Source organism: Mus caroli, chromosome 4, assembly GCF_900094665.2.
Source record: "Mus caroli chromosome 4, CAROLI_EIJ_v1.1, whole genome shotgun sequence".
Classification (NCBI taxonomy): Eukaryota; Metazoa; Chordata; class Mammalia; order Rodentia; family Muridae; genus Mus; species Mus caroli.
In genome coordinates, this window is record NC_034573.1 from 123,493,461 (window position 1) to 123,507,115 (window position 13,655).

The 13,655-nt window shown below is 49.7% G+C and overlaps 1 protein-coding gene across 1 annotated transcript in view; it reads right to left on the reverse strand.

The window, feature by feature from the left end:
- Positions 1–2,795: 2,795 nt before the first annotated feature.
- The window catches only part of Rps6ka1 (ribosomal protein S6 kinase A1), a 42,090-nt gene continuing 31,230 nt past the window's right edge, over positions 2,796–13,655 (reverse strand). Inside the window, exons 18-22 of the mRNA XM_029476449.1 lie at positions 6,296–6,457; positions 6,069–6,145; positions 5,832–5,949; positions 4,026–4,163; positions 2,796–3,677 (exon numbers count right to left, since the gene is read on the reverse strand). Of these exons, the coding sequence (XP_029332309.1) occupies positions 3,555–3,677; positions 4,026–4,163; positions 5,832–5,949; positions 6,069–6,145; positions 6,296–6,457 (618 nt within the window). The 3' untranslated portion in view covers positions 2,796–3,554. The remainder of the gene's footprint in view (positions 3,678–4,025; positions 4,164–5,831; positions 5,950–6,068; positions 6,146–6,295; positions 6,458–13,655) is intronic.

Here is a 13,655-nt window from a genome sequence, read left to right on the forward strand (position 1 = left end):
CTTACTAGAGGATATAAAACAACAAAACATGGAAACCAGTCGGTGCCCTGTGCTGGGCACTGTCGGTGAGAGCTGCGACCTTTATCCCTCATGGATAATGTGGTCTCAGGCATTTTGTGACAGCAACAGAAAGCAGCTGAGGGCAGCTGAGGCGTTGATGGGTCTTCCCCACTCTGGCCACCATTAGTAGGTTCAGCCCAGAGAATCAGTGATCAGAGAGTCATTCCTGTCAGAGATGCTGGTGGTTGAGAGCTGGGTTTCTAGAGTCTGGTAAGTTAGGGGTTGGGGTCGGGGTGCTGTCCTGATCTAGTCAAAAGGAGAGCAAATGTCACACAAACATTTCCTTCCTTATTCATATCTCCTTACTCGATTTTCAAGTGATACTGAGATGGACGGAAATGATTCATTCATTAATTCTTGATTTTTTTTTTTTTTTTTGTTAATGTGGTAGGGTGTTTTATCTGCATGTATGTCTGTACACATGGTACCTGGTGCCCATGGAAGTCGGAAGGCATCAGACCCATTGGTTTGCTGGAAAATAAACCTTGGTCCTCAGGAAGAGCAGCCAGTGCTCTTAAATGCTGAGCCATCTTTCCAGCCCATGATTCCTTTTTAGCAAGTGGGAAACTGAGGCACGGAGCAGTGTAGTCCTGGGGGTCTCATGGCTCATGGCTATGCCTCTTCCAGTACCACCATGCCCAGTTCTGCATGTTTTCATTTATTTATAAACACTAGCTGAGGACCAAGACAATGTGTGCCAGGTCAGGGATACAGTAGTGTGGTGGTTTGAATATGCGCGGCCCCGGGATTGGCACTATTAGGAGGTGTGGCCTTGTTGGAGAAAGTCTGTCACTTGGGGGTGGCTTTGAGATCCTTCTCTTAGCCTCCTAGAAGCCAGACTTCTCTGGTCTGCCTTAGGAACAAGATGTGAAACTCTCAGCTCCTCCTGCACCATGCCTGCCTGGATGCTGCCATGCTTCCCACCATCATAATGGACTGAACCTCTGAACCTGTAAGCCAGCCCCAATTAAATGTCCTTAAAGAGTTGCCTTGGGCCGGGTGTGGTGGTGCACACCTTTAATCTCAGCACTTGAGAGGCAGAGGCAGGCGGATTTCTGAGTTTGAGGCCAGCCTGGTATATAGAGTGAGTTCCAGGATAACCAGGACTACACAGAGAAACCCTGTCTCGAAAACAAACAAACAAAAAAAGAGTTGCCTTGATGATGGTGTCTGTTTGTTTGTTTTTTTGTTTCTTGTTTTTTTGGAGACAGGGTTTCTCTGTATAGCCCTGGAACTCACTTTTGTAGACCAGGCTGGCCTCGAACTCAGAAATCTGCCTGCCTCCCAAGTGCTGGGATTAAAGGTGTGTGCCACCATGCCCGGCTTTTTTTTTTTTTTTTTTAAGATTTATTTATTATTATAACTAAGTACACTGTAGCTGTCTTCAGATGCACCAGAAGAGGATGTCAGATTTCATTATGGATGGTTGTGAGCCACCATGTGGTTGCTGGGGCTGGGATTTGAACTCAGGACCTTCGGAAGAGCAGTCAGTGCTCTTAACCACTGAGCCATCTCACCAGCCCCAAACCTAGATATTTTTAGGGAGGGTCTCATCTCATGTAACTTGTGCTGTCTTGGAACACCTGTCACTGAGGTTCATCCTGGGTTGAATTTGAGACTGCCCCAAACCAAAAGCAAACAAAATCAAGACCTTGATCCCCCTCCCTCCACCTCAGGTGCTGGGATTACAAATGGGAGCCAACCCCAGCAGCTCAGGATTCTTCATTCCCTTACTGTGTCTCATGTATGCATGTGAGTGTGGGCACACACACCACAGCGTGCGTGTGAAGGCCAGGAGCACTCAGTAGGCCCAGGGCTTTCTACTGTGGGTTCTGGGACTTGATCTGAGAATGCCTGCCTGCATGCAAACATGCTATCTGCAAAACCAAAGCCATAAAATACTCTCTTCTTTCTTTGGTTGTTGGACAGGGTTTCTCTCTGGCTTTCCTGAACTCTGCTTTGTAGTCCAGGCCGGCCTCAAACATACAGAGATCCACCTGAGTCTGACTCCACAGTGTTGGGATTAAAGTTGTGCTCTACTAAGTCTGGCTGGCCGGGGGTAAGGTTCTAGGACCTTATTTTCTACCTGGCCCAACAGAAAATACCTACTGTGTGCTACATAAGAAAAGTCGGGCTGGAGCTCAGCGGCTAAGAGCACTGACTGCTCTTCCAGAGGTCCTGAGTTCAATTCCCAGCAACCACATGGTGGCTCACAACCATCTGTAATAAGATCTGATGCCCTCTTCTGGAGTGTCTGAAGACAGCTACAGTGTACTTACATATAATAAATGAATAAATCTTAAAAAAAAAAAAGTCATTCCCTCTCTGAGCCTGTTTTCCACCCATAAAATGGAATGTCTACTTGACAGGGTTAAGATTAAATGAGACAGGGGCATAGTTTAGTGACACAGCACTGTGCAGGGTTCTGAGTTCAATTGTAAGCACCACCAAAAAGAGAGGAGGGGGGGATGGTGGCAGACTACCTGTCTGGGGTGTTTAAGGTCTTGGGTTGCATATTTATCACTAAGGGCCAGCGGCCGTTGCTGGTTGGTAATGTCGTTAGTGTTCACCCATACCGTGAAGAGAATCCTCCCATAGGAGCACATATATGCACAGAACCAGAGGGGTTCTCAATGACGTGTGCTTCAAGCAAGTGGGCTAACCTGTCCCTAGCCGGTTTCCTGTCACCGTTGAAGTCTTCAAGGAGGATAAAGAGCAGAAGGAAGAGCGGGTGCTTTGACTGGATTGTAAGTTTATTAGAAAGGCCTTGGACAGATGAACCCTGAGTTACCAGCTGAGGAGGAAATGAAAAAGCCCTCATCGCCCGGGGACCGCCTCCCTGGTCTCCTGTGAACTCTGTCTAGCGGCAGACAGCAGGTTTCCCCAAAAGTGCTTTCTGCTTCCTCTCCATGGGGTTGTCCGATCCCACCGCAGGGACCCACCGAGGATGGGTGTTGTGGATGCTGGTGCCTGGAGCCAAGAGCTGACAGGGTGTGGGGGGGTCCCTTGCTCTAGCAGAAAGTGGTTCTAGAACCCCAGAACAGAACGGAAAAAGAGACGGCTGGGGACCAAGTTCTGCTGAGGAGCCAGGAGACAGCTCTGAGAGGCGACGCTGGACCTTCTCGAAGTCATGTGCAGATGGCCCCACGGCCAACAGCGGGGAGGGCCCCAAAGCTACCAAGGGAGTCTCGGCCACACATGTGACTCGTTGTTCCTCCTGGGACTGCGATGGCCAAGAAGGCAAATGGATCTTGTAAAAAATTCATGGGAGATGATGCCATTTTTTTTTTTTTTTCTTAAAAAATAGTTTGTACAGTGAGTGGCTTTCACACGGTGGAGCCCGAGCCCAGAAGAGCCCGTCCCGGGGAGGAAGGCACTTCACACGCTCACGGGAGATCTGGGCTGGTTACTTCCTTTAGAACTCCATTCCTGTGACCCAGGCTTGCTCTCTCTGGGAAGGCCTCTGCCTCTGAGGAGTTCGTCTGCACTGCGGCTCACAGGGTGGTGGATGGCAGCTTCCTCACCCGCCGCTGGGCCAGGATAGACGACTCAATTGGCTTGAGCTGAGGGGTGGGTTTGGAGCTATTGAGAGCAGAGTACGTAGCCGCCATGGCTCCCTAAGAGAAGAGGTAGGAGATCAGACCATGAAGGAGGGTGGGTAGTGGGCATCAAAACACACGTCCCCCAGGGTCTGGCCCACCCCTCCCAAGCTTCCCCAGTCCATCCAGCCCCGTGCTTCTAGCCTGGGTACTTATTGCTTTATGACCAGGGTTTCTCCCTGGGGCACAAGAATGCATCGATGCTAAGTCTGGGATGAACTTCCTTAGGGGCAGGGCTTTGGCTTTTGCCACATCCCCTGGTTTTAGGCAGTCCTAGAACTTCAAGTCCTGCCATAACCCACCGGTCTGAGACCAACCCCACACAACCACCCCAGACACTTGGCAGCCCCAGGTGTTCATGCCGACCTTGACGAGCTGCAGGTCTTGGTGGGACAACTGGCTCTGGGGAAGCTTGTCTTTCTGGGTGATCCATGGGTGCTGCAGGACCTGCTTGGCTGTGAGGCGCTGGTGGGGGTCCACATGCAGCATCTTAGATACCAAGTCCTGGACACATATGAACAAGGAGGTGACGGGTGGGGCACCGAGGAAGCAGAGAGCCATGGGCCACTGATGGCCAGTGACTGGAAGGCCAACTGTGTCCAGTCGTTTTTGGCTTGAGCCCTTACAAAAGCCCCTGCAGTTCGTTCTTTATACACCAAAGCCCTCCTCCCCCGCCCCATCCCAGGATCTCTTTCTTCCCTCCTTGCTGCTCCAGGTATGTGAGGGACATCTTTTTCTTTCTCCTTCAGAAAAGCCATGAGGAAAGGTGGGGTCACCTGAAGACTGGGGGTGGGGAGGCAGGTAGAGGAAGCTTGAATTTGACCCTTCTTGGGGTAAGAGCCTGAGAGCTGGCCTGGTGGGCAGGAGGTGCTGGGCTCAGTGAAGAACAAAAATGAAAAGAGAAATCCATGCCAGGTATTTAATCCCAGCACTTGGGAGGCAGAGCCAGGGGGGACCACCAGTTCAAAACCAGCCTCGGCTACATAGGCCTTGAAGGGCAGCCAGGGCTGGGAGAGAGAGACCTTAACTTCAAAGTGAAACCAAAGCAAGCAGGCTCAGTGCTTACTGCTCTCCCAGAAGACCAGAGTTCAGTTTCCCGCACTCTAATTCTTTTTGTTTTTTCCAGACAGGGTTTCCTTATGTAGCCTTTTAACTGTCCTGGCACTTGCTCTGTAGACCAGGCTGAAACCAGAACTCAGTGATCCAGGCTGAAACCAAAACTCAGAGATCTGCCTGCTTCTGTCTCCTGGATTTAAGGTGTGCACCATCACCGCCAGGCCCGGCACTCCCGTACACAGGGTAGGAGGCTCACCCAGATGTAACACCACCAGCTCCAGCGTGCCCTATGCCTTCTGGCCCCTGAGGTCACCTGCCCTCACATGTTTCCCTGCCCCTGCCTCCCCCCACCCCCCCACAGTTATAATATAGTGCTGGGTGTGGTGCTGTACACCTTTAAACCCAGTACTGAAGAGCCAGAGGAGGGTGAATGCTGGTGAGTTTAATGGCAGCCTGGTCTACAGACCAACTCTCGGACAGACAGCCTAGGATACACAGTGAGACCAACAAAAACCAAAGGCAAACCAACCAACCCGGAAATAGTAACAGAGCCTCAAATAATAAAAACCCTGAACTTAGCTCTTCCCTCTCGGAGAGCTGTTACTTATGAGCCTCAGTTGTCCCTCTGAGAAACAGAGGTGACAACAACCAGTACAGGTGGTGCCATTCGCCAAGGGTTCAACTGTGCTACGAGATGTTCTAGATGAATAGAAATGTCCCAATAATGCATGTTCAAGCCCAGCCTCCTTTGGGATGGCATTCCACAGGGCTTGGATCCACAGGGCTGGGATCCACAGAGCTGGGATCCACACACCTGACCAGAGAGCTAGCTTCAAAGGGTTGGCGTATTCTCTACCACATCAACTCTCCATAGAGAGAGACAGGGTTAGGCAGCCCTCTGCATCCCTTAGGGCCCAGAACACAGAAGGGGTGTGAAGTTATCCAGACAAACAGGGGAGGTGCGTGTGTCTGGGAATCTTTTATTTGGGATAACACTGCAGTGGGGATTTGTGGAACATGCTACTTGGGAGAGGGAGGCTGTAGGAAACCTGTCCTAGAACTGTGGAAAGGCACTGATATCAGCCCGGCTCTGCCCTTCAAACCTCACAGACTCACCTTGGCTGTCTCTGAAACCGTGTTCCAGTTTCCCCCACTGAGGGTGAACTTCCCGCTGCCGATCCGGGTGAGGATCTCCTCTGGGGTGTCACTGGGCCCATTGGCGAATGGAGTGTATCTAGAGAGACATCCCCAGATCCAGCTTTAGCCTCTGACCTCCATCCTGGCACTAGGGGGTTAGGTCAGGAGCTTGGAAGCTCCCAAAGGCAGGGCCAGGGGCCCAGACTTCACACATACCCTGCCAGCATCGTGTACAGCAGAATGCCCAGGCTCCATATGTCACAGCCTTCATCGTAGCCCTGGCGCTTCAGCACCTGGCAGGAGGCAGGGGAGGGCGGTCAGGCTGAGGGGCACAGGAAACAGTCACACCATGGCTATATGTCTTCCCTTGGGACCTGGGTCAAGGTCTGGACAATATAGGATGATTGAGAGCAGGCACAGGGCCACCTGACGCTTCCACTTACCTCAGGTGCCACAAAGTTGGCTGTGTAGCAAGGTGTCATGAGGAGTCCGTTCTCGGCCCGCAGCTGCTTGGCAAAGCCAAAGTCACAGATGCGCAGGCACTCGGGGTTCCCAGACTCATCCACATAGAGAATATTACTGGGTTTGAGATCTCTGTGAACAACCTGCGGGCAGAGGGCTTGGGTTGGTATATGGTGCAGGAGTAGTGACCTATGCCAATGGTCAGAATTGAAAAAGCCACACAGACTGGCACACAGACCTCTAGAAGTGGGGAAGGTATTGAAACGGGGCCCTATATTGGTATACTGCCTTTGAAAAAACTGTGTATGTGTGTGCCAAGGCGTACAATTTGAGAGGGGGGGTCGATTCTCCCACCGTGTGTGCTCAGGGGACCACATCTGGGTTGTCCGGCTTGGCAGCAAGCACCTGTGCAAGCTGGAGCATCTCACGGGCTCTGCATCGCCTTCATGAAGTCTCTGTGAAGACGGCAGCAGCCCTGCACCTGCCCCAGTTTCTCCCTCTGACCTGCCCATCACCCGTTCTCTCCTAAGGCAGCCCCCACCCCCTGCAGTATTGGTCCTTCTCTTTCTCTTCTTCCTCTCTTTTAAAAGATTTTTCCCCCTGTACTTCTCAACCCCACCTCCCACCCCCGTGCTGCTGGTTCTACCATTAAAACGCCCAGAGCCCAGCTCCTCTCGGCTCCTCCTGATCAGGAATTCTGTCCCCAATGCCATCTAGATTCTGCAGCTGACAGAGCAAGTCCCTTAAACGTTAAGTCAAGGGGTCAGCAAGATGGTTGAGTAGGGGTAAGCACTCACAGTCAAGTCTGATACCTGAGTTTGGTCAACAGAATCCGCAAGGTTAAAGGAGAGAACCTACATTTTCCCCTGACTTCCACATGCATATACCACAGCACAAGTGCACACAGACACACAGACACACAGAGTGATGGTTTGTAGATGCTGGGCCCAGGGAGGGAGTGGCACTATTAGGTGTGACCCTGTTGGAGTAGGTGTGTCACTGTGGATGTGGGCTTTATGACCCTCATCCTAGCTGCCTGGAAGCCAGTATTCTGCTAGCAGCCTTCAGATGAAGATGTAGAACTCTCAGCTCCTCCTGCACCATGCCTGCCTGGACACTGCCATGCTCCTGCCTTGATGATAATGGACTGAACCTCTGAACCTGTAAGCCAGCCCCAATTAAATGTTGTCCGTCTAAGAGTTGCCTTGGTCATGGTGTCTGTTCACAGCAGGTAAAACCCTAACTAAGACACACACACACACACATACACAAATATATACAAACACAGACAAATATACACAAACTCAGTCACACACTCTCTCAAAAATGTTAAAAAAAGATGGAGGTGCTGAGTATCTCAGTGGTAGAGTCCCCTTGCAGGAAGTCCAAATCCATCTATGACTAACGTGGTAAGTGAGAGGCCAACCTGAGATACACCGTTCTTGTCAAAAAAAAAAAAAAAAAAAAAACCCAATCACCTACCTAGCCAACAAGGGCAGAGCTAGAAAGGTGGCCTGGCAGTTAGGAACCCTGGCTGAGCACTCTAGAGAGAGGCAGGAGGATCTCTGAGAGTTCAAGGTCAGCCTGGTCTACAGAGGGAGTTGCAGGAGAGACAGAGCTACACAGAGAAACCCTGTCTTGAACAACCCCACCCACCACCACAACCACAAAAAAAAAAAAAATTTTTTTAGCTAAGTTATCATGAAGATCAGAGCAGAATTTGAACCCCAAAACCTACAGTACAAACTCATGCCCTGTGCCAGTAGCCCCGCCTCCAAGTGGAGAGAGGGGAGGATCACTGATTGCTGGGGCTTCCTGCCTTCCAACCTAGCCAAGAAAATGTGAGCTCCAGGCTAAGGGAAAGATCCTATCTTATCAGAACAGGTGCCAAGTAAGAGGACACTTGACATCCTGTCCTGGCCGCCAGAGGTACACTCACGTACGCACCACCACCACCACCGACATATAATCTCACGGACACGTATAGAGATAAGCCTTTTCAAAAATGTCACTTCACAATCACGGTGACACTGGGGCCACTCACCACACCTCAGTAAGTAGGCAGGTGGCATTTTACAGAGGAGGAGATGGAGACCCCAAGAGAAACTCTGACTTGTAAGAAACAGGGGCAGGACTTGAACTCAGTCCTAACCATTTCGGGACCTTCCCAGTTTTACTGTGCACAAAGGACACATTGGGGGAACAGACATTAGGGAAGTTTGTGATCCGACCCTGCCCTAGCAACATTGACGGAAATCGAGTCTGGACACAGCTGGCACAGAGTGGGGCGGAGCACAGCTCAGAAATGCTCCAGTCACTGCTGCCTGGCCACCAGGTGTGCACACTGTCACCGAAAGACACAGTAGGCTGGGAAGGCGTGAGTGGGAAGACAGAGGGGGAACCATAGCAACCAGACTAAACACGGCTCTGGGGATGAGGGGACAGTCACCACGCAGTAACTCAGGCCGTTTTCACAAAGGCAGCCAACCTCAGAACGAAAGCCCACCCCTCCTGCAAACCAGGGAGGGAAGCCTGGCCTCACCTCCACAGCTGTGTGGCCTTCAGCTCTCTTGCCTATAAAATGGGACTGACACATGTGTACAGGGCCCAGGGTCATGGGATGGTCTGGGATGTTTAACTCAGGGCTTGGGACAACGGTGGGTGTTTGTCACGGTAACCTCATAGTGGTTTCAGATGGAAGCCCAGTTTTGACAGGGATGAGGCAGGAGAATTGCTGTGGTTTCCTGGCTTCCAGTCTGAGAAAATATAAGCCCAAAATTCAAGGAGAAACCTTTCCTGGAAGGAATGAGGGCAGAGGGAGGGGACAATGCTCAGCTGGCCTCTGCTTCCACACACTCACATAAACACTCACACTCAAACACTCACACTCACATAAACACTTAAGACAAGCCAGTGGTGGCACAGCTCTCAGTTTGAGGCCAGCCTGGTCTACACAGTGAGTTCCAGGACATCCAGGGCTACACAGAGAAACAGCCAGGGCTACACAGAGAAACCCTGTCGGGGTAAAGCAGTAACAAACCAAAGAACAAAACACGAGATGCAAAACATATCTCCCAAACCCCACGCCCTAGCTTGTCATGGCAATATCATCTGGGGCAGACGCCCGGCAACTACCCAGTGTCTACTAACAGGTAAGGAGAGTTCACTGGACCACCCATACTGTGGAACTCAAACCAGCAACAGAAACTGCGGCCCACAACAAGATGAATGACGGGAAGGAAGGCAGGCAAAATGAGCCTAGCTTGGAGTGGCCACACAAGGCTGCAATGCCACTACCCCCCAACCTGGGTACGCAGTAAGGCTCTTTCCTGCTTCATACCAAAAACCCAACAACAAACAAACAAACAACCCCCCCCAAACAACCCCCAAACCAACCCCCCCAAATCACTACCCAAACTACAACAGCCAAAAAAANCTTCATACCAAAAACCCAACAACAAACAAACAAACAACCCCCCCCAAACAACCCCCAAACCAACCCCCCCAAATCACTACCCAAACTACAACAGCAAAAAAAAAAAAAAAAAAAAAAGATGAAGAAGAAAAGAGAAGTGAGCGGGCAGGGAGATGGGAAAGGCTTTATGTATTGATGTCAGAGTTGGAACGGGGTGTGTTCACTGCCAGGAAATGGACCAGCATTGTGACTGGTGCGTCATGTTGTGTTTATGAGACATTTCAATAAACAGATGCTATTAAACAAGCAGGTGTTTTGGATCTGGCCCCTCGTCAACCCTTTCAGCTTTTGTAGATTCTCAGCTTCAGACACCAAACCAACCCACAGAGCCCCTGCAAACACCTCAAAAAAAAAGTATCTGGGTCCGCATCAGCAGCCCCTAGAATCTGGAAAAGGCCAGAAACGAAACCCTGGTGACCGATAAACTGGCCTTGGGAAAGAAGCTGTTTCCCAAATGCCGCGTCTTCAGGGCCCGGTGCTTTGGGAGACTCTTGTTCTGAACTCAGTTCCTTGTCTAAGCTTCAGACTCCCCACTGATTATTCACTAGCTCAACTCTGCCTTCTCATACCCCTGGCTGTCTTGGAACTTACTCTGTAGACCAGGCTGGCCTCAAACCTACAGAGACCTGCCTGTCTCTGCCTCCTGAGTGTTGGGATTAATGGCGCTATCCTTTCTGGTTTTTGAGACAAGGTCTTTTTATATAGTCCAGGCCGCCTTGCTACAGAGCAGCCCAGACTGTCTTCAAATTCATGATCCTCCTGTTTCAGCTTCCTGAAAGCTGGAGTTACAGTCATGTGCGTGTGCATGTGTGTGTGTGTGTGTGTGTGTGTGCGTGTGTGTTTGTTTAGTACTGTGGATGGAACCCGGGACCTCCAGCACACCAGACAAGCATTCTATAATTGAGCCAGAGCTGCTAAGGGGGATCTTTAACCAGTATTACCAAGACAGGAGAAGGAAACATTAATGCTCTGACCTGATACGGTTAAACATTAGTCTGCCTGCATTGACCACATAAGAGACCAAAGCCACTTCAAACACAACCATTCAAAACCCACATGGCAAGCAAACTTAAGCTTTGCTTATAAGGTAAAGTTCCCTCTTATAAAAGGATTCTGGGCCTCGGAGAGGGCTGGGCACTTGCAGCCAAGTCTGATGACCTGAGTTCGATCCCTACATGTCAAAAGCGGGTAACTGTCTTCCACAAGTTATCCTCTGACACGCACCGTGGCATACACTCCCATACATACTAAATCAAGTAACAAATGTGTAAGAATTCCCTTAGTAAGTTATATGCAACCTAACACTGACAATTTTTTGCCTAGTTTAGTAAAACAATAGATTCAAATACTCTGAAAAGATAAATCCTCAACATGAGGGTCTCCCAGTGAGGAGATGGGGTGGCTCCCATCTGGCCTGAGTTATTAGGGCAATATGAGTCTGTGTCTGTGGATGCCACGCAGGATCAAGTACAATGTCCCACTGAGTAGACAAGTGATTCTGGCTGGCTGTCCCAGCCCCCAACCCACTTTATTGCTTTGTAGCAGAATGTCCGACACAGACCTTCTCACCAAATGGTCCTGTGAAAGTACCCGTTCTTAAGTACAAATGAGAGCCCAACTGTTCTACAGAACTATCTCAGGCACTATGAGCTTTGTCCCTAGGTATGAGCAGAGGACATTATGACCCTCCACTTCCACCCCATCACTAAAACATGGAAATGGATGCCATGGTTAGACATGGTCATAAGCCCTCTTTCTAATTCTTCCTCTATGGATATAGTCAGTTTAAAACCAAGAAAACCGCTGGGCGTGGTGGCGCACGCCTTTAATCCCAGCACTCGGGAGGCAGAGGCAGGCGGATTTCTGAGTTCGAGGCCAGCCTGGTCTACAGAGTGAGTTCCAGGATAGCCAGGGCTATACAGAGAAACCCTGCCTCGAAAAAAAAACCAACCAACCAACAAACAACAACAACAACAAAAGAAAACTAGAATTCCTTGAAGTTCAGTGGCCTGTAATAGCTAAGTATTCCATCTGGGTACTGGAGCTATAGTGTCTATAATCCCAGCTCTGGGAAGGTTGAGGCAGGTGGATCTCTGTAAGTTACAAGCCAGCCTAGCAAGGCTGCAGGATGACTTTACAACTATCCTGGGCTACATAGCAAGTTTTAGGCTAGCCTAGGTTATAAGACCTTATCTCCAAACTAATAAAAACAAAAGCAGGCTGTGATACAGCACACCTCTCATCCCAGCACTCAGGAGGCAGAGGCAGATGGATCTGAGTTCGAGGCCAGCCTGGTCCACAGAGTGGTCAGGGATACACAGAGAAACCCCCAACTTGAAAAACAAACTAGTAAGAACAATCACAACAATAGTAAAAATTTAAAAAGACCCTTTCTCCCGCTGATCAATAAAGCACAGAATGGAGTCAGAGGCAAGGCACAGCACTGCAAGGGTTAGAGGAGCTGCAACCAGCTTTAGCTTACGGGAAACACAGATGTGGTGTTTGTTACAACACACAACACCAATCATGCTACCAGGAAACAGGAGATTTAAACCTGAGATATTCCAAGGGAACTACAGATCTCTTATGTACAGAAGTGGCTCACCACAGGAAAGTGTCACACGGCAGATGACATTGGTGTACATTTTATGCAAATTGTAATTCAGTTCAGAAACAGGGCCCAGGTGGATGAGGTCACATGCGTTTGAAGATGAGGTCCTGCTAGGTAGACCATCCTGTCCTCAATCTCACAGATTTGTCTGCCCCTGCCTCTTCAGTGCTAGAATTAAAGCCCTGTCTCAAAAACAAAAAGTCCTTAGCTATTGGTATTTACAAGTCAAGGGTCATATACTATTCCATGTGGCTATTCAGAGGGAAGCGGACTGCAAGGGACTCTTGTTACATGTGTTTGTTTTGAGGCAGTTCAAACAGGCCAGCGCTGAGGAGACTGTTAAGAGCGCTTGTGCCCTTCTAGAGGACTAAGTCTGCTTCCCAGCCCCACGCCTGGTGGCTCACACCTGCCCTCTTCTGGCCCTCAATGTGCATCTGTGTGCCCATGAACATACTACTTTTTTGGTTTTTGTTTTTTGGTTTTTTTTTTGGAGACAGGACTTCTCTTTGTAGCCCACTTGGCACAGAGTCCTGGGTTACATAAAGAAAGGAAGCTGGGGATGGAGAGATGGCTCAGCAGTTAAGAGCACTGCCTGCTCTTCCAGAGGACCCAGGTTTGATTCCCACACCCATGGGGTAGCTCACAACTGTCTGTAATCTAGCTCCAGGAAAGCCAATGCCCTCTTCTGGCCAATGCAGGCACTAGGGAACTCAATGTGGTGTACAAGCAAAACACCCCACATACATTAGATAGATAGATAGATAGATAGATAGATAGATAGATAGATGGAGTGTGTGTGCGTGCAATTTGAACAAGCCACAGTAAGCAAATCAGTCAGTAGTACTTCTCCGTGGTCTCTACTTCAGTTCCTGCCTCCAGATTCCTGCCTCGATTTCCCTCAATTGGACTGCGGCCTGGGAAGTATAACCCAAGTTAAACCTTTTCCTCCCTGAGCCGCTTTTAGTTGTATGTTTTGCCACAGCAATAGAGAGCAAAACAGGGCAGCATGTGACCTTCAAACCATAGTTAAGATCTTTTTGCTTTTTTTCTTTTTTTTTCAAGATTTATTTATTTCTATTATATATAAGTACACTGTAGCTGTCTTCAGACACTCCAGAAGAGGGAGTCAGATGTCATTACGGACGGTTGTGAGCCACCATGTGGTTGCTGGGAATTGAACTCAGGACCTCTGGAAGAGCAGTCAGTGCTCTTAACCTCTGAGCCATCTCTCCAGCCCCTAGGACAGTGTTCAGGA